General features: G+C 43.9%; 1 protein-coding gene across 1 annotated transcript; it reads left to right on the top strand.

The window, feature by feature from the left end:
* The first annotated feature begins 2,139 nt into the window (after nt 1-2,139).
* Nucleotides 2,140-10,295, top strand: LOC137528532 (protein SON-like). The gene is made up of 6 exons (XM_068249858.1): nt 2,140-2,360; nt 5,169-5,348; nt 6,652-6,838; nt 7,026-7,220; nt 7,389-7,481; nt 9,927-10,295. Exons 2-6 carry the CDS (start codon nt 5,169-5,171, stop codon nt 10,235-10,237), a joined length of 966 nt encoding a protein of 321 aa, XP_068105959.1. The 5' UTR covers nt 2,140-2,360; the 3' UTR covers nt 10,238-10,295.
* Nucleotides 10,296-23,785: the final 13,490 nt, after the last annotated feature.

The following is a 23,785-nucleotide window of genomic DNA, read 5'->3' on the forward strand; positions in this document are numbered from 1 at the left end:
ATGTCCAATCACACTGACATTTGTGAGTCCCTTTCTTGCTCTGAGGGAAGTTTTGACTCTCCACCCTGTACTCTGGATGAGTCAACATTGCCTTGTACAATATCTCCTGCCCTGCCCCTAGAGGCTCGTCTAGGTATTACTGCTATTTTTACTTGTTTTTCTGCAGTTTTGGAGTTACAAGCTAGTTTGACTGCCACACAGAATTCTGGGTACAGTGAGAATGAAGTTAGGGAGTCAGTGTGTGTTCCAGTAAATATACCTGTACATTCCCCTCATGATGATGAGATCCAGTCTCAGGTTATGGTGGAACCATTCCTGGGACATCTGCCCTGTCCACAAAATAAAGTTCCAGTTTTGCCCTGTAACATGGATAGTTCAGAATCCTTTTTAGAAAACTTGAAAAATGATGCTCCTGAGGTCTTGTTGGATGTTCTGGAGGTCTCCGAGTTCCTCCCAAAGGGTGCAGAACTTGTAGGAGATGTCTCCTGCCCCCCAAGTTCTTCTGAGGGGTTACCCTCTTCCGTAGGCATTGCTGCCTTGCTGGCTACCTTTTCAGCTCTGATGGAGCTTCACTCATATGTAGTCAAAGATGATATTATTGTCACAGAAATTTCTGAATTTGTATCCAAGTCTTCTTTTGGAAGTCCAGTGCCTGTGACCTCCACTCATGATGATTCTCTGTCCGGTACTGGTTTTGGTCTTGTCGTGCTGGACTCTGAGGTTGGCAGTTCCCCGACATGTCCTGAGGGTTCTCCTGTGCTGGTGTACCTCAGTGTGCTCTGTGACCCAGAAAGCCCAAGTGTGTCTCGGTTACCAGCGTACTCAGATGCTTCCTCAATGGAGACATGCTCTGATATGGCCTGCCTGCTTGCATGCCCAGAAGTGGTCCCTGAAAGTCTTGATCTTGATGGGTGTCCTAGTAATTCTGAATCCGGAATTGTCAGGTTCTTGGTAATTCTCCATGTGAGCCTGGTGATTGTTCTGCCCTCTTGGGATCTCTGTGGAGCTTCAAAAGGTTCTGGGAGATTCCGGGAGAAATTTTGCTTGGTACACTGGATAAGATCAACGGTGGCTTTTGTGTTGTAAGGGACACTTCGAACAGGTATTGTGGCAGGTTTGGTATTTTCAGACGCTCCGTGGAAGGTGGTGGGTATTGTCTGGAGGGTGTCGATGGCTTCTTCTCTGGCGTTCACAGTCCTGATGGGTGTTATACTGAGACTGGTAGTACTGATGGGCATGTTTCGGTGGCTTCTGTTTCCGATGAGGTCGGTTTCGGGTGGACTGACTCTGGAATTGGACTTTGTCGGGCTGCCCCGACCTTCATGAGTCTTCAGTTTGAGTCTGTTGCTAATAGCAGTTTTGGGGGTCGTCTGGAATTCGACCCTGGAGGGGGGGGTACTGTGATGATTTGCTCAGCTGCCTGTGCAGACAGGCAGCCCTTTGACCATTGTGTAAGTTTGCATGCTGCAGGACTCTGGAAAGAAGAGTTTCTGTCAGTTTTGCAGCTTGTGCTTGCAGAGGAATTTGCATACGTTGTCATGCAAATTGCCTGGCCACATTCATTGGAGGCGTGTACTATAAGTACTATGTCTTTCCCACAATGCTTTGCTGGTCATTTCCCTTCCATGCAAATTGCCTGGCCACATTCATTAGAGGCGTGTACTATAAGTACTATGTCTTTCCCACAATGCTTTGCTGGTCATTTCCCTTCCATGCTCAGTTCCTGATGGACACTGCTGGAGTGTCAGCCATTGCTATCTAGTATAGTTAATTCCTGGGGGTTGCTTTAGGCTCCTCTTCTAGCCCAGTCAGGTTGTATTATCTGTATTGCCTGTTCTGTCTTGTCTTGCCTGTTTGCCATTGTCCTGTCCCTATGGTGGTTGACAGGCATGGTCGGAATTGCTGAATTCCGATTCCGTGGTAATTCCGTGTTCCGTCGATCCGGAATTCCGCTACCGGGTCATTCCGGCGGTATACGGAGCTGTTCCGCGGAATTCCGTGGAATTCCGACGGTATACGGACTTCAGAAATGTATATTATGCGGACTTCCGTAATTTACGTAAGCGTAACTCAATCCGTTTTTTTTCCACATTTACTGATTGTTTTTGGTTTCTTCTGCCTTTTATGATGATATGGAGATTGTTTTAAGAGTGTAAAGTCAATAAAATTGTTGTATATAGTCTCAAATGTGTTAACAGCGTACTTCCGTAAAAAAATTCCGGAATTCCGCCCACGTGCGCTGGGGGCGGAGGTACCGTTGCGGAAGTTCGTCATTCTTTACTTCCAGCCCATGCAGTGTTTGGAGTGGCCCAGTGAGAGTGACCTGAGAGAGACTGTCTGCACTGCAAACTGTTATTGTGGTAAGTGAGTAGTATACTTTTACATATATGTTTATGATGTGATGAATGCAATTAGTCCATTTTGTTTTAGTTAGAGAAATGTTACCATTTTTGTTTTTGACCCTCCCTGACCTGTACATCATTTGTATATGGCCCTGTTTCCACCATAGCGAATTCGCATGCGACGTCGACATGCAGATTTGCTTAGTGTATTGAAGTGGCTGGGGCTGTTTGCACGCGTGCGTCGTGCGTGCTTGATTTGGCGGCGGGCCAAATCTGCACGACGGTATTGCAGATTTTGCGTGCTTCTGGAATCCGTGCGAAACGCCGCTAATGTATTTAATAGGAAAAACGCATGCGTTTTCTTGCATTAGTTTTCCCCCGCGATTTTGCGTGCGATTTCGCACCTTTTCGAATCTTAAACTACCCTGGCAGTGTCATGGTTAATTTGGCAGTGTCCTGGTTAAAATTGCACGCGAAATTGTGGTTAAAATGCAATCATGTTGCATTTGATGGCGATTTGTGGCATGCACTTTCACGGCATGAAGTTCCCTTCGCGGGCAAGCTGGGCATGTTGGGCCTTTTTTATTTTTCCAGAGCCCATGGTGGAGGAGGGCCGGCAGACCGACACAACAACCCCCACAGAGTACAACCAGATTGGCAGCAGATTTGCCCACAAGTGCACTCAGATTGTTTGCAGATGTGTCCAAAAAAATGCAGTCAGATTGATTGAAACCTGTGCCCACAAGTGCATTCAGATTGGTTGAAAAACATGTGCCCAAATAGCAGTAAGATTGATCCTTGATGTTCCCACAAAGTGCAGTCAGATTGGTCGTAACGTGCGCACAAGTGCAGTCCGATTGGTTGAAACATGTGCCTACAAAATGCAGTAAGATTGTTCGCTGATCTTCCCACAAAGTGCAGTGCTATTTTTGTATGTGCAGATAGGCCGGTTTCCTCCCGGGTTCAGTGGTGCACTAGGATCTGAGTAGATCATAAAATAACAAACAATACTAGCTAAGCTATGTGCAGATAGGCCGTTTTTTCTCCCATTTTTACTCCACTGCACTATGATCTGACTACTAGGTCTGAGTGCTATGTGTGCATTCGCAACAGTAGACAATTGGCAACTGTGAGCGGCGGCCTTATATGTCAGAGTATATTTACAATCCCCGACCATGATCTCCCAGCCAATCTCCGTTATCAGACAGGCATGTCCCGAAGTCAGCTGACCGTCTTGTCAGCTGATATTCCTTCTCAACGCATAAAGAAGACAGCTGCGTTGATTGCGCGTGCGTGTATGCCGAGTCCTCCTATGCAGTGTGGACAAGGCAGAACACCGCACGTCGCCAGCTCCAGATGACACCAACTCTCCCTCCGCGTTCCCAGAGGAGAAAGCAGCGGCAGTGCTGTATTCCGCCACAACGGTAATTTTCTTATTCATTACAGATCCCTAGCCACGTCCGTAATTTCTAGCACTGTAGAAGCATATGAAAGTAGTAGATAATAGATATCCACTTCCGTAGTAGTGATTTGTAACTATTTAAGTAGAGATGTCGCGAACCGCCGATTTTCGGTCCGCGAACTTCCACGTAAGGTTCGATTAGCGCAAACCTCCACAAACCACAATACACTTCAATGGGGAGGCGAATTGCAAAATGTAAAAAACATTACTATGGCCATAAAAGTGATGCTAAACATCTTTTAAAGGGTCTAACACCTACAACCCCAGGTGGAGGAGCGGGATACATGCCAAAAGTCCCCGGGAAAAATCTGGAATTGACGCAAAGCAGCTTTGTAAGGGCAGAAATCACCTTGAGTGCTAAATGACAGGCCTAAAGTGTTTTAAAACATATTGCATGTGTATACATCAATCAGGTAGTATAATTAATTAGTGTACTGCTTCACACTGACACACCAAACTCACTGTATAACACACTGCAAACAGCTGTTTGTGTATGCAGTATGAATTGCAACGGCTGTCGCATCAACACAAGTGCAGTAATAATGGGTATTACACTACTGATACAGTTAGTAACTGGATGTGGTTGGCCTGGCAGTGGCAGCCAGTATGATTTGCAGCGGCTGTCAGCGGTAGACAAGTGCACTGATAAGGTTGTTACTGCTAATAGTCACTGGGATGTGTGTGGTGGGCCTAATAGTGGTGGCAGCAGGCAGTATAAATTGCAACAGCTTTGGCAGCCAGCAGTAACACAAGTGCAGTAATATATACAGTTGAATTCAAATCAACATAAAAAAAAAAGAGGATTAGTTTGCAAAAGAACTGTTGTGGGGGGCTGTTATAGCGACATCAATTAGCCAGGAGCAACTTAACAAGCAAGGAGCATAACTAATATTTTCCTATGAGAGACAGTCTGCAGCAGCTCGCCCTACACTCACTAAAGCAGGCACACGAGACAGCGTAATGGCCGCCGCTGCCTGCTTTTTATTAGGGGGGCATTGTCTCCAGGGGATAGCGTATTCTGATTGGCTAGTTTGGGCCTGCTGACTGTGATGTAGAGGGTCAAAGTTGACCGTAATGGAGCATTATAGGGTGAATCGAACTTCCTGGATAGTTCGCGTTTCGCCGCAATGCCGAACACCCGGAAGTTCGGCTTGAACCGTTCGCCGGCGAACCGTTCGGGACATCTCTATAGATAAGCATTTATACAATAGTCATTGTACAGACTATATTATATAATGCTATGTTGCTGTCTTTGTCTCTAAACAGAAAACTCATAGCAATTAAACATGTTTTGATCAGAAAAATGTTTTCGTATGTGCAAAAACATATTATATTTTGCAATGTTATTTTTCATTGACTTCTAGATGGCTGCTGCTGCTGAAGCCGTTGATGGAGGGAGGAGCAGGGCGTCTGCTGCTGCTGCTGAAGACGCCGCTGATGATGGGAGGAGCAGGGCGTCTGCAGCTGAAGCCGCTGACGGTGGGAGGAGCAGGTCGTCCAACACTCGGCGACTAAGAAAGAAGGAGAAAACCTTCATCATTAAAGTAATTTTTTTTATATTTCTCCTTACTGTATTAATCCATGAACCCAAAAACTCATTAATATCAAAGCTGAATATTTTTGGAAGTAGTTTTTATTCTGTTTTTAATTTTTGCGATTTTAGGGGGATATCAATCTGTGTGTGCAGATGACTTTTACTGTGCACAATTATTAGGCAACTTAACAAAAACAAATATATACCCATTTCAATTATTTAATTTTACCTGTGAAACCAATATAACATCTCTCTCCAGTGATAAATACCAGCCCAAACCAGTACTCCACCTCCACTCTGCTGGCATCTGAGTCGGACTGGATCTCTCTGGCCTTTACCAATCCAGCCACGGGCCCATCCATCTGTCCCTGTGGCCCATGAAGAAGACTCACTCTGATTTCATCAGTCTATAAAACCTTAGGACAATGAGTCTTGATATATTTCTTGGCCCAGCCTTTATTTTTCCAGGCGCTTCTTGCGACCCTGTTGACTATTTTGAATGAAACGCTTGATTGTTCGATGATCACGCTTCAGAAGCTTTGTAATTGTACGAGTGCTGCATCCCTCAGCAAAATATCTCATCGATTTTGGACATTTCTGAGCCTGTCAAGTACTTCTTTTGACCGATTTTGACAAAGGAAAGGCAGTTACCTAATAATTATGCACACCTGATACAGGGTTTTGATGTCATTACACCACACCCCTTCTAATTACAGACAGAGATGCACATCACCTAATATGCTTAATTGGTAGTAGGCTTTTGAACCTATACAGTTTGGAGTAAGACAACATGCATGAGGCCTCTTTTCCACGAACTGTTGATAGGCAGTGAAATGCCTTTCAAACTCTCACAACCGCTCGCTGACGCTTGGTAAGTGCTCCCTGCTGGCTGCTGCCTGGCAACTGCTCACTGCTGCCTGGTAACTGCTTGCTGAGCACACAGCTCAACAGTTCGTGGTAAAGAGGTCTAAGGATGATGTGGTCAGAATACTCATTTGCCTAATAATTCTGCACTCCCTGTAGTACCCCGAAGATTTGCAATGGAAGGGCTTAATGTTCAGACTACACAACTACGCCCCACACACACTCAAGTCAACTCAACATCGTTCTTTTAGGCTCTCATAACTTTGATTTAAAATTCACTTACAGATAATCTCCTTGTATTGTTCACACAGTTGATAATACTGATAATAAGTCAATTCAACATTTAATTTACTTTCAGCAGTGTTGTTAGTACCATAGCAAGAGATGTATGTATTGTAAAGGTTTTTTTTTTGTTGATCATTAATTTTTTATTTTTTTTTATGTTGCAGACTATGTTACGGGGGGGGTATGACACTGCGAAGAGGGCGGCGAAGAGGGAGGTGATGGACCGGCTGCTGCAAGTCCTTCAGACTACTTACCACCGCACGTGGTCGGTTAAAAAAATTCAGACAATGTGGTCTGACTTTAAGTCCAAGACCCCACGTGCGGTGGCGAAAATAAAGTCTGACCTTGAGTGTAAGTAACAAATGTTTTTTTTCATATATGTAGCGGGATGTGTAATTTTTTTTCAACCTTGTTAATCCTCACGATTTTCCAATGTATCAGTGGCTTTATACTCTTATTGTTATGCAATGCACTGTTTAACCTTAGGTAATATCTTCTTCTATCTGTATTTTTAAAACAATCTCACATTTTTTTTTAGTGGATGGGTCTCAGCGCCGCAGGCGGTCCCGTCGTGCCTCTGCTCCTCCCTCTTCCAGACAGGGATTGGATCCTGCTGCTGTCCCCTCCCCTGAAGATAATGATGAGGAGGCTGGACCCAGCACCAGCCACAGATCAAGAAGTCGGCAGCGCCGTGGGCAAAGGCGTGCCCGTGGCCGGAGCCTGTCTGTGGCATGTAAGTATTTTATAACAAAGTTTTAACATTAATCAAATGAAAGTGGTACGTCTGTAAGGAAGGAGATTAGTACATAATTTAATTTTGCACAGAACTATGTTTTTTTTTTTTTCTCTCCAAGAAAAAAAAAAAAAAGTTGCATGATGCCATGTTTTCTTTTTATCGTAGCATCTATCTCTGTGCGACTTCGCAGGCGCAGGCGCGGAAGACGACAGAAGTCTTCCAGCAGGCCAGAATCTGGTCAAAGTGGCACAACTGTGTGTAAGTAAAATGTACTGTTGTACAAAGAAGTACACACAAGACGGAATGTATCCACATATTTATAACAGTACTAACTTAACTCTTTTTTTGTGTGTGGAGGGGGAAATAAAAGTTGTACCGAGTGTTTAATGTTAAAAAAATTCCACTTTCAAATCATCTGCTGGCCAGTGACCACTGACCAGTTTGTTTTCTGTACACTGTTTGTTGTTAAAAGTCAATATTTATTACAAATATTGATTGCCACTACAAGGCCCAGGGAACTAACATGCGATGTAGTAAATTTGATAGTTACAATGATATAGTAGAGGTTCTTTGAGAAGTGTTTTTATCGTTATTGCTAATTTTCATTATGTATATAGTGCCAACATCTTCCTCTTCGATGCACAGAGTATATTGTGTTGTCAGTTATCTGACAAAGACTGTACGTGCACACAATGTACATCATACCAAAGTCCTATGTCTGTATTGCCCTCTATTCAACTACTTTTATCAAACAGTGTACAAAGTTTCTCATAATTTACCACATCAAATTTTGCTTTTGAGAAAGTCTTATCGATGTGTATAACGTTGCATCTAGAAAACATTCAATAAATATGTAACACCTTACTTAATGCAAAATTATATTTTGCTTGTGCGTTACATTATTAAACCTTTTACATGGTATTTGATGCAGTGTATTGATTTGCGGACGTTGTAGTGCATGTATCGTATGGTAGTCTAGAAGAATGAGTTATAGGAGGAAAACAATACAGACAGAAGGAAGAAATTAAAGGAACACTATCTAGAAAAAACTCGGCAGTTAACATGTTACAGATGACAGGTTTTGGGCCAGTCTACCTGTTTTTAGGGGTGATTCCCAAGGCTTTATTTGTTTTCAACAGCATTTACTGAACAACAGTTTACAAATATAACTGACAACATAGTGTGCAAGTGACGAGTAGGGAGACCGGCTGTTATCTTGCCATTTTTGCAGTTCAACTGCTGTTCATGAAATGCTTTTGAAAACAAAGAAATCCATGAGAATCACCCCATGACGGTGATGGATTGTGCCAAAAGCCGTCGGTTCTGTCAGATGTTTACTGCCTACTTATTTCAAGATAGTTGTCCTTGAAGAACTCCAGCCCGAAGTTGAATGGATTGGAATCGTAGAAAAGTAAGAGCACTGACCCACCACCACATCACCCTGCTTCCAGATTACAATACCTCATCCAGCCAGTGATTATGTCCATCCATAGTGAAACTAGTGTATCATCCCTAAATATTATGTAAGCCGGGAAGCCCATGGTTTAATTTCACAACTTGAAATGAAACTTTATCCCTAAGTGGCCATAAATAAATTGTACATACTGGGCCAACATATCAATTTAAGAAATGTTGACAAGCTTCAGTACTATGGCAGTATGCACGTGTGTAATGGTAGTTTAAAGGTATTCCTTATCCACTAGCCACAACAATTTCTTCAACATTTATGTGTCTTTTTTGGATTGTGATTTTGCGATACACTAATTTTGGCAGTCATATTTCATTAGTCATACTTTTTGAAAAACAATGAGTATGTATTTTGATTCTGGATGAGATCATTCATTGGCAAACTTAGACATGAGTAAACAGTGACTTTTCGGCTTATAAAAAGCATTCATCGGAGTGGTTCCTGACTAACAATGAAAAACACACTTTCTGTACACTGACATAAAGTTTAACAATTTTTCTGCAAAGATAAATGTAATTATACATGACTTAAATGTTACTCAGTCAGAGAACACTTTTCCTGCTATCCAAGCTGAGTTGATAAGATCAACATTGCCCTGAATGAAACGTAACGTACACTCTGGTGACTGGCTAGCCATTGTAAATTCCAAGTTCAAATTGAAACTGGGCTAGTCACATCACATCACATGCACCATTAATTCTAAGCTAAAGAGAATTGTGGCATTTCAAACCAACGTATGCATGGGGAAAAAAAAGAATAGTGCCAGTAAACACCATCTTACAAAGCATATGACACAAACAATGAAGTAAAAAATTTAAATAAATCAATCATTTTGCGCATTGATAAACCCATTGTACAAGCATGAGAGGTTCTTAACAAGAGTCCTAGTTTAAACCAGGTTGTACAGATTTCATGAAATGTGTACATTTTGAATCTTGTGTACATCTCATTTTTTCCTTTAGAAGCCACCCATGAATACAGTGAATGTCAATGTATAAGTTGTGTTTTCAATGTGTTTGTCATGAAAAAGTACAACGAAAGTATTATAATGTGAAAAATCACTGTTTACTTTTCTCGAATCTAGCCTAACCAATCAATGCTATCACTGGGTTTCATAATGCCTTGCTTTTACTGATGGCTGATACGGTACCACACTCTACTGTTTATTCTTTTATTATCAGTTTTTGTTCATGCGTAGTGTAATATTTTATTTTTCTCCATCTTTTTCTTTACAGCTTCTTCTCATTTCGAGATTCTGGCCGGCCAAGTCTCAACCCTGCAGCAGGAAGTGGTGGTTCTGACTTCCACTGTTCAACAATTAGAACAGTGGAAGTCAGAACAACAAACGACTCTTCAGCAGCAGCAGGCGGACTTTGAGGAGCGACTTCGGCAGCAAGAGGCAGCTTTCCGCCACCAACTGCTGCAACAAAGGCAGGAGATGGAGGGCCAAATTGAGGAGCAAAGGCAACGCATCCTCGCTTTCAGGGAGGAGGCAGGACAGCTCCATGACTATTTTGGACAACTGGCAGGTACAAGGAGGATGTAATGTTGGTCCTGACTCCTCCTGGGTTCCGAATTATATCCAGTGGCTTGCAAAAGTATTCTGCCCCCTTGAAGTCTTCCACATTATATCATATTACTGCCACAAACATGAATCCATTGTATTAGAATTCCACGTGAAAGACCAATACAAAGTGGTAGACATAAATAGTATTTCTTGAAATATGGGCTACAAGGTGTAGAAAAGGCCGCCCGAGTTTTGATATAGCCTACAAGTGCTGGAAGCCGAAATATTTCATTCGCCACTATCCATGGCGGCCTGGAGGGGGAATAGTAATTAACACGGCCCTGGGCTTTTTTTGTAGCCAAAGTTTTTGTATGGGTACACGTGAGAAAAAGTGGACTGAAAATCATACATGATTACAAACATTTTTTACAAATAAATAACTAAGTGGGGTGTACTTAATTATTCGGTCACCTGAGTCAATACTTTGTAGAACCACCATTTTTTTGCAATTACAGCTGCCAGTCTTTTAGGGTATGTCTCTACCAGCTTTGCACATCTAGAGACTGAAATCCTTGCCCATTCTTCTTTGCAAAACAGCTCCAGCTCAGTCAGATTAAATGGACAGCGTTTGTGAACACCAGTTTTCAGATCTTGCCACAGATTGTCGATTGGATTTAGATCTGGACTTTGACTGGCCCTTTCTAACACATATATATGTTTTGTTTTAAACCATTCCATAGTTGCCCTGGCTTTATGTTTCGGGTCATTGTCCTGCTGGAAGGTGAACCTCCACCCCAGTCTCAAGTCTTTTGCAGTCTCCAAGAGGTTTTCTTACAAATTTGTCCTGTAATTGGCTCCATACATCTTCCCATCAACTCTGACCAGCTTCCCTGTCCCTGCTGAAGAGATGCACACCCCCAGCACGATGCTGCCACCACCATATTTGACAGCGGGGATGGTGTGTTCAGAGTGACGTGCAGTGTTAGTTTTCCTCCACAGAGAGCGTTTTTCATTTTGTCCAAAAAATACCATTTTGGTCTCATCTGACCAGAGCAACTTCTTCCACATGGTTGCTGTGTCCCCCACATGGCTTGTGGCAAAATGCAAATGGGACTTCTTATGCTTTCTGTTAACAATGCCTTTCTTCTTGCCACTCTTCCATAAAGGCCAACTTTGTACAGTGCATGACTAATAGTTGTCCTATGGACAGATTCCACCACCTGAGCTGTAGATCTCTGCAGCTCGTCCAGAGTCACCATGGGCCTCTTGACTGCATTTCTGATCAGCGCAGTCCTTGTTCGGCCTGTGAGTTTAGGTGGATGGCCTTGTCTTGGGAGGTTCACAGTTGTGCCATACTCCTTCCATTTCTGAATGGTCGCTTGAACAGTGCTCCGTGGGATGTTCAAGGCATAGGAAATCTTTTTGTAGCCTAAGCCTCCTTTAAATTTGTCAATTACTTGATCCCTGACCAGTCTGGTGTGTTCTTTGGACTTTACGGTCTCGTTGCTCCCAATATTCTCTTAGACAACCTCTGAGGCCCTCAAAGAGCAGCTGTATTTGTACTGACATTAAATTACACACAGGTGCACTCTATTTAGTCAATAGCACTCATCAGGCACTGTCTATAGGCAACTGAATGCACTCTGATCAAAGGGTGCCGAATAATTATGCACACACCACTTAGCAGTTATTTATTAGTAAAAAAAATGTGGACTCATGTATGATTTTTGTTGCACTTCTCATGTGTACACCACTTTGTGTTGGTCTTTCATGTTGAATTCCAATACAATTGATTCATGTTTGTGGCAGTAATATGACAAAATGTGGAAAACTTCAAGGGGGCCGAATACTTTTGCAAACCACTGTATATATGTTTTGTTTTAAACCATTCCATTGTTGCCCTGGCTTTATGTTTAGGGTCGTTGTCCTGCTGGAAGGTGAACCTCCACCCCAGTCTCAAGTCTTTCGCAGATTCCAAGAGGTTTTCTTCCAAGTTTGCTCTGTATTTGGCTCCATCCATCTTCCCATCAACTCTGACCAGCTTCCCTGTCCCTGCTGAAGAGATGCATCCCCCGAGCATGATGCTGCCACCACCATATTTGACAGTGGGGGTGGTGTGTTCAGAGTGATGTGCAGTGTTCATTTTCCGCCACACAGAGCGTAGAGTGTTGCATTTTGTCCAAAAAGTTCAATTTTGGTCTCATCTGACCAGAGCACCTTCTTCAACATAGTTGCTGTGTCCCCCACATGGCTTCTGGCAAACTGCAAATGGAACTTCTTATGCTTTCTGTTAAAGAGAGACACTGAAGCGAAAAAAATATATATGATATAATGAATTGGTTGTGTACTATGAATAATTACTAGAAGATTAGCAGCAAAGAAAATATTCTCATATTTTTATTTTCAGTTATATAGTGTTTTTTCGCAGATTACATTATCCTATAATAATGTGCAGATTACACAACACTCAGCATTCAAAATGAGTCTTTCAGAGCAGTCTGTGAAGTAATGAACTCTCCTCGAGCAGAGGAAAAGTAAACAGTTCAATTACAGTTCAGATAATAAAAGTCAGATAACAGCCGTTTCCACAACTAAGTTAGTGGGAGAGCTTACTAGCTTTTTGGCATAGAGATAACAACTGGAGTTTCTAAATTCTTCCTGTACTGGAAACAATTAGACTGATGTATCTGATCTTAATGTTTTTTTTTCTTAGCTGTACTACACATACAAATCAGAATATCATCTTTTTTTTAAGCTTCAGTGTCTCTTTAACAATGTCTTTCTTCTTGCCACTCTTCCATAAATGCAAACTTTGTACAGTGCATGACTAATAGCTGTCGTATGGACAGTCTCCCACCTGAGCTGTAGATCTCTGCAGCTCGTCCAGAGTCGCCATGGGCCTGTTGACTGCATTTCTGATCAGCGCTCTCCTTGTTCGGCCTGTGAGTTTAGGTGGATGGCCTTGTCTTGGGAGGTTTACAGTTGTGCCATACTCCTTCCATTTCTGAATGATCGCTTGAACAGTGCTCCGTGGTATGTTCCAGGCATAGGAATTGTTTTTGTAGCCTAAGCCTGCTTTAAATTTCTCAATAACTTTATCCCTGAACTGTCTGGTGTGTTCTTTGGACTTCATGGTGTTGTTGCTCCCAATATTCTCTTAGACAATCTCTGAGGCCCTCACAGAGCAGCTGTATTTGTACTGACATTAGATTACACACAGGTGCACTCTATTTAGTCATTAGCACTCAGACATCAAGTAATGTCTATGGGCAAATAACTTCCCTCAGATTATTTTTTTTTTTCTGTTTTAAGAAACAAAAGTTTAAATTTTGTTTTATGTGTTTTATATTTGTTCACTTTTTAAAAAAAAGTTTAACAAAGTTGTTGCAAATTGCAATAAAATATTTATTATAACATGTTCACTGTTGGATTCTATGTATTGAACAATGTATGTATAACTACTAGCTGGTGACGATTGATAACCATCAGGCTCTTGCTTGCCTGGCATATTTTTATGTCGGTTGTATGCACCACAAAATATATTTACTGTAACACACAAATGTTCATTTGTCAAGGTTTAGAGATTTGCAATATTTTTCAAGCATAATTTGTTTCTTGCCTTACATCAAATTTGATGATATGGGGGTCAAACACCTCTCCTAGTTATTAACAAAGAATTCACTGTATCGGTTGAAAAGGGCACCTGGCCTACATCTATGAAAAGTGCGACGCCATAGAGATCAAAGTTATTTCTGGAAATATGGGCTTCTACAAGGTGTCTAAAAGTGCACCTGAGTTTTGATATAGGCTACAAGCCCAAATTATTTCTATCCCCGCTATCCATGGCCAGACCCGAAGTTGTTATATGGGCTACACCTGGTGCATTATTTGTCGCCGAAGTGTGTATATATGTGCTCTACCAGGCGCCCTATCCTGTTTAAGGATATCAAAATTCACCCTTGGATACAATATTAAGTAGCCAAGATGTAAAGTCTTTGTTCAGATTTTTAAACAAAATCTTTCATGCCATATTATATGATTTTGTTTAAAGCGGATCCGATATGAAACCGTAAATATAATAACAAGTCACTTGTCTATGTATCTTGTCTAAAGTTTAGATGGTTTACTCAGCAAATCTAGCTGCAAACACCTTCAACAGTGTATTTTTCAACAGTACTATTTTTTCCTGTGATACAATGGGATCAACCATGTATTCTGCTTGTCAGTCAATATTACACAATTACACTCAAGGCAAGCTTATCTGTATCTAGGCATGCTATTCTGCATATCTGCATATTCTTTGAATATTCCACTCCTATCTCCTCTATTACACAGAACACTGAGCTGTATTCTGTATCTGCACTGCAACTCTCAGATTGTGATTACTCTGCCCCTGAAATCTATAGCTAGCAACACCCTTTTTAAACAACCCAGACTGAAATCACACAATCCCTTGCAAACACCAAGGCGTTTTCGAGAAGCTGTGGGCATGGCTTGCTTAGTTTATAGGAAATTAGGGTATTAAAAAACACAAGTATTTTCCTTAAGGAATGCCCTATAAACTATATGTAATGAAAACAATTATGCAATGAGTAAAAGTTCATCTCGGATCCACTTTAATAAATCTCTGACATCACTCGTTGTTCGAGGCACAGGGTATAACTTCCATAAGATGGCTTGGCAGTAGCGTAAGTCAATATTGGTTTCGAGGCAGCAGGTAACGGCTGCAGGGTAGACATGCCCTTCCAGAAGTCCAGAAGTTGAAGTTGTCACAGCAGCAGCGGTAGGTATCACAAGGTTTGACACAGCAGCAGGTAATAATGTCAGCAGCGGTACAGGTCCTCTGTCCCTAGAGAGACCTGGATTGAAGGATATAATGTCCAGCAGTTGAAGTTGTCCCAGCAGCAGAAGTAGGTATCGCAAGGTTTGACACAGCAGCAGGTAATAATGTCAGCAGCGGTACAGGTCCTCGGCCCCTAGAGAGACCTGGATTGAAGGTTATAAAGTCCAGCAGTTGAAGTTGTCACAGCAGCAGCGATAGGTATCGCAAGGTTTGACACAGCAGCAGGTAATAATGTCAGCAGCGGTACAGGTCCTCTGTCCCTAGAGAGACCTGGATTGAAGGATATAATGTCCAGCAGTTGAAGTTGTCCCAGCAGCAGAAGTAGGTATCGCAAGGTTTGACACAGCAGCAGGTAATAATGTCAGCAGCGGTACAGGTCCTCGGCCCCTAGAGAGACCTGGATTGAAGGATATAATGTCCAGCAGTTGAAGTTGTCCCAGCAGCAGAAGTAGGTATCGCAAGGTTTGACACAGCAGCAGGTAATAATGTCAGCAGCGGTACAGGTCCTCGGACCCAAGAGAGACCTGGATTGAAGGTTATAAAGTCCAGCAGTTGAAGTTGTCACAGCAGCAGCGATAGGTATCGCAAGGTTTGACACAGCAGCAGGTAATAATGTCAGCAGCGGTACAGGTCCTCGGACCCAAGAGAGACCAGGATTGAAGGATATAATGTCCAGCAGTTGAAGTTGTCACAGCAGCAGCGATAGGTATCGCAAGGTTTGACACAGCAGCAGGTAATAATGTCAGCAGCGGTACAGGTCCTCGGACCCAAGAGAGACCTGGATTGAAGGTTATAAAGTCCAGCAGTTGAAGTTGTCACAGCAGCAGCGATAGGTATCGCAAGGTTTGACACAGCAGCAGGTAATAATGTCAGCAGCGGTACAGGTCCTCTGTCCCTAGAGAGACCTGGATTGAAGGATATAATGTCCAGCAGTTGAAGTTGTCCCAGCAGCAGAAGTAGGTATCGCAAGGTTTGACACAGCAGCAGGTAATAATGTCAGCAGCGGTACAGGTCCTCGGTCCCTAGAGAGACCTGGATTGAAGGATATAATGTCCAGCAGTTGAAGTTGTCCCAGCAGCAGAAGTAGGTATCGCAAGGTTTGACACAGCAGCAGGTAATATTGTCAGCAGCGGTACAGGTCCTCGGACCCAAGAGAGACCAGGATTGAAGGATATAATGTCCAGCAGTTGAAGTTGTCCCAGCAGCAGAAGTAGGTATCATAAGGTTTGACACAGCAGCAGGTAATAATGTCAGCAGCGGTACAGGTCCTCGGACCCAAGAGAGACCTGGATTGAAGGTTATAAAGTCCAGCAGTTGAAGTTGTCACAGCAGCAGCGATAGGTATCGCAAGGTTTGACACAGCAGCAGGTAATAATGTCAGCAGCGGTACAGGTCCTCTGTCCCTAGAGAGACCTGGATTGAAGGATATAATGTCCAGCAGTTGAAGTTGTCCCAGCAGCAGAAGTAGGTATCGCAAGGTTTGACACAGCAGCAGGTAATAATGTCAGCAGCGGTACAGGTCCTCGGTCCCTAGAGAGACCTGGATTGAAGGATATAATGTCCAGCAGTTGAAGTTGTCCCAGCAGCAGAAGTAGGTATCGCAAGGTTTGACACAGCAGCAGGTAATAATGTCAGCAGCGGTACAGGTCCTCGGCCCCTAGAGAGACCTGGATTGAAGGTTATAAAGTCCAGCAGTTGAAGTTGTCACAGCAGCAGCGATAGGTATCGCAAGGTTTGACACAGCAGCAGGTAATAATGTCAGCAGCGGTACAGGTCCTCTGTCCCTAGAGAGACCTGGATTGAAGGATATAATGTCCAGCAGTTGAAGTTGTCCCAGCAGCAGAAGTAGGTATCGCAAGGTTTGACACAGCAGCAGGTAATAATGTCAGCAGCGGTACAGGTCCTCGGCCCCTAGAGAGACCTGGATTGAAGGATATAATGTCCAGCAGTTGAAGTTGTCCCAGCAGCAGAAGTAGGTATCGCAAGGTTTGACACAGCAGCAGGTAATAATGTCAGCAGCGGTACAGGTCCTCGGACCCAAGAGAGACCTGGATTGAAGGTTATAAAGTCCAGCAGTTGAAGTTGTCACAGCAGCAGCGATAGGTATCGCAAGGTTTGACACAGCAGCAGGTAATAATGTCAGCAGCGGTACAGGTCCTCGGACCCAAGAGAGACCAGGATTGAAGGATATAATGTCCAGCAGTTGAAGTTGTCACAGCAGCAGCGATAGGTATCGCAAGGTTTGACACAGCAGCAGGTAATAATGTCAGCAGCGGTACAGGTCCTCGGACCCAAGAGAGACCTGGATTGAAGGTTATAAAGTCCAGCAGTTGAAGTTGTCACAGCAGCAGCGATAGGTATCGCAAGGTTTGACACAGCAGCAGGTAATAATGTCAGCAGCGGTACAGGTCCTCTGTCCCTAGAGAGACCTGGATTGAAGGATATAATGTCCAGCAGTTGAAGTTGTCCCAGCAGCAGAAGTAGGTATCGCAAGGTTTGACACAGCAGCAGGTAATATTGTCAGCAGCGGTACAGGTCCTCGGACCCAAGAGAGACCAGGATTGAAGGATATAATGTCCAGCAGTTGAAGTTGTCCCAGCAGCAGAAGTAGGTATCATAAGGTTTGACACAGCAGCAGGTAATAATGTCAGCAGCGGTACAGGTCCTCGGACCCAAGAGAGACCTGGATTGAAGGTTATAAAGTCCAGCAGTTGAAGTTGTCACAGCAGCAGCGATAGGTATCGCAAGGTTTGACACAGCAGCAGGTAATAATGTCAGCAGCGGTACAGGTCCTCTGTCCCTAGAGAGACCTGGATTGAAGGATATAATGTCCAGCAGTTGAAGTTGTCCCAGCAGCAGAAGTAGGTATCGCAAGGTTTGACACAGCAGCAGGTAATAATGTCAGCAGCGGTACAGGTCCTCTGTCCCTAGAGAGACCTGGATTGAAGGATATAATGTCCAGCAGTTGAAGTTGTCCCAGCAGCAGAAGTAGGTATCGCAAGGTTTGACACAGCAGCAGGTAATAATGTCAGCAGCGGTAAAGGTCCTCGGCCCCTAGAGAGACCTGGATTGAAGGTTATAAAGTCCAGCAGTTGAAGTTGTCACAGCAGCAGCGATAGGTATCGCAAGGTTTGACACAGCAGCAGGTAATAATGTCAGCAGCGGTACAGGTCCTCTGTCCCTAGAGAGACCTGGATTGAAGGATATAATGTCCAGCAGTTGAAGTTGTCCCAGCAGCAGAAGTAGGTATCGCAAGGTTTGACACAGCAGCAGGTAATAATGTCAGCAGCGGTACAGGTCCTCTGTCCCTAGAGAGACCTGCATTGAAGGATATAATGTCCAGCAGTTGAAGTTGTCCCAGCAGCAGAAGTAGGTATCGCAAGGTTTGACACAGCAGCAGGTAATAATGTCAGCAGCGGTACAGGTCCTCGGCCCCTAGAGAGACCTGGATTGAAGGTTATAAAGTCCAGCAGTTGAAGTTGTCACAGCAGCAGCGATAGGTATCGCAAGGTTTGACACAGCAGCAGGTAATAATGTCAGCAGCGGTACAGGTCCTCTGTCCCTAGAGAGACCTGGATTGAAGGATATAATGTCCAGCAGTTGAAGTTGTCACAGCAGCAGAAGTAGGTATCGCAAGGTTTGACACAGCAGCAGGTAATAATGTCAGCAGCGGTACAGGTCCTCTGTCCCTAGAGAGACCTGGATTGAAGGATATAATGTACAGCAGTTGAAGTTGTCCCAGCAGCAGAAGTAGGTATCGCAAGGTTTGACACAGCAGCAGGTAATAATGTCAGCAGCGGTACAGGTCCTCGGCCCCTAGAGAGACCTGGATTGAAGGTTATAAAGTCCAGCAGTTGAAGTTGTCACAGCAGCAGCGATAGGTATCGCAAGGTTTGACACAGCAGCAGGTAATAATGTCAGCAGCGGTACAGGTCCTCTGTCCCTAGAGAGACCTGGATTGAAGGATATAATGTCCAGCAGTTGAAGTTGTCCCAGCAGCAGAAGTAGGTATCGCAAGGTTTGACACAGCAGCAGGTAATAATGTCAGCAGCGGTACAGGTCCTCGGTCCCTAGAGAGACCTGGATTGAAGGATATAATGTCCAGCAGTTGAAGTTGTCCCAGCAGCAGAAGTAGGTATCGCAAGGTTTGACACAGCAGCAGGTAATAATGTCAGCAGCGGTACAGGTCCTCGGCCCCTAGAGAGACCTGGATTGAAGGTTATAAAGTCCAGCAGTTGAAGTTGTCACAGCAGCAGCGATAGGTATCGCAAGGTTTGACACAGCAGCAGGTAATAATGTCAGCAGCGGTACAGGTCCTCTGTCCCTAGAGAGACCTGGATTGAAGGATATAATGTCCAGCAGTTGAAGTTGTCCCAGCAGCAGAAGTAGGTATCGCAAGGTTTGACACAGCAGCAGGTAATAATGTCAGCAGCGGTACAGGTCCTCGGCCCCTAGAGAGACCTGGATTGAAGGATATAATGTCCAGCAGTTGAAGTTGTCCCAGCAGCAGAAGTAGGTATCGCAAGGTTTGACACAGCAGCAGGTAATAATGTCAGCAGCGGTACAGGTCCTCGGACCCAAGAGAGACCTGGATTGAAGGTTATAAAGTCCAGCAGTTGAAGTTGTCACAGCAGCAGCGATAGGTATCGCAAGGTTTGACACAGCAGCAGGTAATAATGTCAGCAGCGGTACAGGTCCTCGGACCCAAGAGAGACCAGGATTGAAGGATATAATGTCCAGCAGTTGAAGTTGTCACAGCAGCAGCGATAGGTATCGCAAGGTTTGACACAGCAGCAGGTAATAATGTCAGCAGCGGTACAGGTCCTCGGACCCAAGAGAGACCTGGATTGAAGGTTATAAAGTCCAGCAGTTGAAGTTGTCACAGCAGCAGAAGTAGGTATCGCAAGGTTTGACACAGCAGCAGGTAATAATGTCAGCAGCGGTACAGGTCCTCGGCCCCTAGAGAGACCTGGATTGAAGGTTATAAAGTCCAGCAGTTGAAGTTGTCACAGCAGCAGCGATAGGTATCGCAAGGTTTGACACAGCAGCAGGTAATAATGTCAGCAGCGGTACAGGTCCTCTGTCCCTAGAGAGACCTGGATTGAAGGATATAATGTCCAGCAGTTGAAGTTGTCACAGCAGCAGAAGTAGGTATCGCAAGGTTTGACACAGCAGCAGGTAATAATGTCAGCAGCGGTACAGGTCCTCTGTCCCTAGAGAGACCTGGATTGAAGGATATAATGTACAGCAGTTGAAGTTGTCCCAGCAGCAGAAGTAGGTATCGCAAGGTTTGACACAGCAGCAGGTAATAATGTCAGCAGCGGTACAGGTCCTCGGCCCCTAGAGAGACCTGGATTGAAGGTTATAAAGTCCAGCAGTTGAAGTTGTCACAGCAGCAGCGATAGGTATCGCAAGGTTTGACACAGCAGCAGGTAATAATGTCAGCAGCGGTACAGGTCCTCTGTCCCTAGAGAGACCTGGATTGAAGGATATAATGTCCAGCAGTTGAAGTTGTCCCAGCAGCAGAAGTAGGTATCATAAGGTTTGACACAGCAGCAGGTAATAATGTCAGCAGCGGTACAGGTCCTCGGACCCAAGAGAGACCAGGATTGAAGGATATAATGTCCAGCAGTTGAAGTTGTCCCAGCAGCAGAAGTAGGTATCATAAGGTTTGACACAGCAGCAGGTAATAATGTCAGCAGCGGTACAGGTCCTCGGACCCAAGAGAGACCAGGATTGAAGGATATAATGTCCAGCAGTTGAAGTTGTCCCAGCAGCAGAAGTAGGTATCATAAGGTTTGACACAGCAGCAGGTAATAATGTCTGCAGCGGTACAGGTCCTCGGACCCAAGAGAGACCAGGATTGAAGGTTATAAAGTCCAGCAGTTGAAGTTGTCACAGCAGCAGCGATAGGTATCGCAAGGTTTGACACAGCAGCAGGTAATAATGTCAGCAGCGGTACAGGTCCTCTGTCCCTAGAGAGACCTGGATTGAAGGATATAATGTCCAGCAGTTGAAGTTGTCCCAGCAGCAGAAGTAGGTATCATAAGGTTTGACACAGCAGCAGGTAATAATGTCAGCAGCGGTACAGGTCCTCGGACCCAAGAGAGACCAGGATTGAAGGATATAATGTCCAGCAGTTGAAGTTGTCCCAGCAGCAGAAGTAGGTATCATAAGGTTTGACACAGCAGCAGGTAATAATGTCAGCAGCGGTACAGGTCCTCGGACCCAAGAGAGACCAGGATTGAAGGATATAATGTCCAGCAGTTGAAGTTGTCCCAGCAGCAGAAGTAGGTATCATAAGGTTTGACACAGCAGCAGGTAATAATGTCAGCAGCGGTACAGGTCCTCGGACCCAAGAGAGACCAGGATTGAAGGATATAATGTCCAGCAGTTGAAGTTGTCCCAGCAGCAGAAGTAGGTATCGCAAGGTTTGACACAGCAGCAGGTAATAATGTCAGCAGCGGTACAGGTCCTCGGACCCAAGAGAGACCAGGATTGAAGGTTATAAAGTCCAGCAGTTGAAGTTGTCACAGCAGCAGCGATAGGTATCGCAAGGTTTGACACAGCAGCAGGTAATAATGTCAGCAGCGGTACAGGTCCTCGGACCCAAGAGAGACCAGGATTGAAGGATATAATGTCCAGCAGTTGAAGTTGTCCCAGCAGCAGAAGTAGGTATCATAAGGTTTGACACAGCAGCAGGTAATAATGTCTGCAGCGGTACAGGTCCTCGGACCCAAGAGAGACCAGGATTGAAGGCTATAATGTCCAGAAGTTGAAGTTGTCACAGCAGCAGTTGTAGGTATCATGAGGTTTGACACAGCAGGTAATGGCAGCAGTACAGGCCCTCAAACACTAGAGACCTGGGCAGAAAAGTATAACGTCAGGTAGCTGAGTTGGCGGCCGCAGAAGTAATTTTGTTTTGGTTAGAGGCAGCAGAAATTATTTTTAAATAAAATACATTAGTTCCAGCCAGGCAGCGGTTGCGAAGCCGCAGTTCGACCCTCGCCACAGCTCGGACATCACTATTTTTCAACCCGGACAACACACAGAGTTTTTTTTTTTTTTTTAAAATGCAGCAGCAGTCAGCAGACAGTGTTGGAGTAGTATCAGCAGGCCGTGAACCCTCACTGTGGTACCACGGCACTTATTTTTATAACAAAATAATTGGGTTCAGCAGGAGTAATTTTTTTGGACAGCCGAGTATGTATTGTAGCACCCAAGCCTTTTTTTTTTCTTTTTTTTTCTTTTTACTTTTAATTTGTTACACCAGTTGTGCCCTTGCCACAGGTGGGACATCACTATTTTTCTACCTGGACACCGCATAGAGTTATGAATTTTTTAAAAATAAATGCTGCAATAGATGTTTTTTGGATAAAAGTGGATCCGAGATGAACTTTTTCTCATTGCATGATTGTGTTTGTTACATATAGTTTAAAGGGCATTCCTTAAAGAGAACCAGAGATGAAGTACCCTCATGTATTTTACCTTATAAATCAGTGGGAACATGACAGTAAACACCTAATCTGCTCTTTGTTTCATTGTTCTCTGTTTAATCTGACTGTTATCACCTCTGATAAGAATCCCCGACTGAGCTCAGTCTAGCTTTGCTACGGAAAGATTATAGCCGAGTCTGTCTTCTCTGGTGTCTTTTCAAGCCCAAGCCTGCCCCCTTGTGGCTCTGCTATAATGACTGAGCTATAATTATTCCCTGCAAAGAGAGAGTGAATGCTCAGTCCGGGATTCTTATCACAGCAGATAACAGACACTTTTAGCAGTGATGATGAAACAGAGAGCATGGTAAGTGTTTTCTCTCATGTTCTTACTGATATATATGGTAAAATACACAAGGGTGCTTCGTCTCTGGTTCCCTTTAAGGCAAATATACTTGTTTTGTTTAAATACCCTAATTTCCTATAAACTAAACAAGGCACACACACAACTTCTTAATAGAACCTTGGCGCTTGCAAGGGATTGTGGAATTTCAGTCTGGGCAGGTGAAAAAGGTGTTAATATCTATAGCTTTCAGAGGCATAGTTTCACAATCTGAGAGATGAAGTGCAGATACAGATCAATTGCCTTTGTAATGGAGGAAATAGGAGTGCAGTTTTCTCACAAAATTCAGATATGCAGATTTGCATGCCTAGACACAGATAAGCGTGCCTGCCTATGTGTGTAATTGTGTAATAGTGACAAGCAGAAAACATTTCTGCTCACATTGTATCACAGGAAAAAATAATATTGATGAAAAATATACCGTTGAAGCTGTTTACAGCTAGATTTGCTGTGTAAACCATCTAAACTTTAGACAAGATAGAGTATATAGACAAGTGACTTATTATATTTAGTTTTTCATCTCGGATCCGCTTTACATTAAAAAATTTTTGGGAGATTGTATCCAATTAATATATAATTTTGCGGGAGAGCGTGCGAGGGATTATGACCAGACCCTTTTACTCACTCTCTGGAATCAGTGACAGGGCCTTTGAACTGGTCATTGATCCAGGACTCATTCATTTTAATAAATGTGAGTCTGTCCACATTTTCTGCGGACAGACGGGTCCGGTAGTCGGTGACCACCCCACCTGCGGCACTGAATACCCGCTCAGAAAGCACACTGGAGGCGGGGCATGACAGAACCTGCAGTGCGTACTGAGCAAGCTCAGGCCAGGTGTCCAGCTTCTTCACCCAATACTCCATGGGGTCATCTGTATCCATATTGTCTGTTGCACTGGATGACCCCA

This window comes from Hyperolius riggenbachi, chromosome 8, assembly GCF_040937935.1.
Source record: "Hyperolius riggenbachi isolate aHypRig1 chromosome 8, aHypRig1.pri, whole genome shotgun sequence".
In the NCBI taxonomy this organism is placed as follows: domain Eukaryota; kingdom Metazoa; phylum Chordata; class Amphibia; order Anura; family Hyperoliidae; genus Hyperolius; species Hyperolius riggenbachi.

Excerpts from the sequence above, each read along its gene's own strand:
- LOC137528532 (XM_068249858.1), top strand. The coding sequence starts at position 5,169 with ATGGCTGCTGCTGCTGAAGCCGTTGATGGAGGGAGGAGCAGGGCGTCT. Across the intron at positions 5,349-6,651 it reads AGAAAACCTTCATCATTAAA|ACTATGTTACGGGGGGGGTA; the intron begins GTAATTTTTTTT and ends TTTATGTTGCAG. Across the intron at positions 7,482-9,926 it reads TCAAAGTGGCACAACTGTGT|CTTCTTCTCATTTCGAGATT; the intron begins GTAAGTAAAATG and ends TTTTCTTTACAG.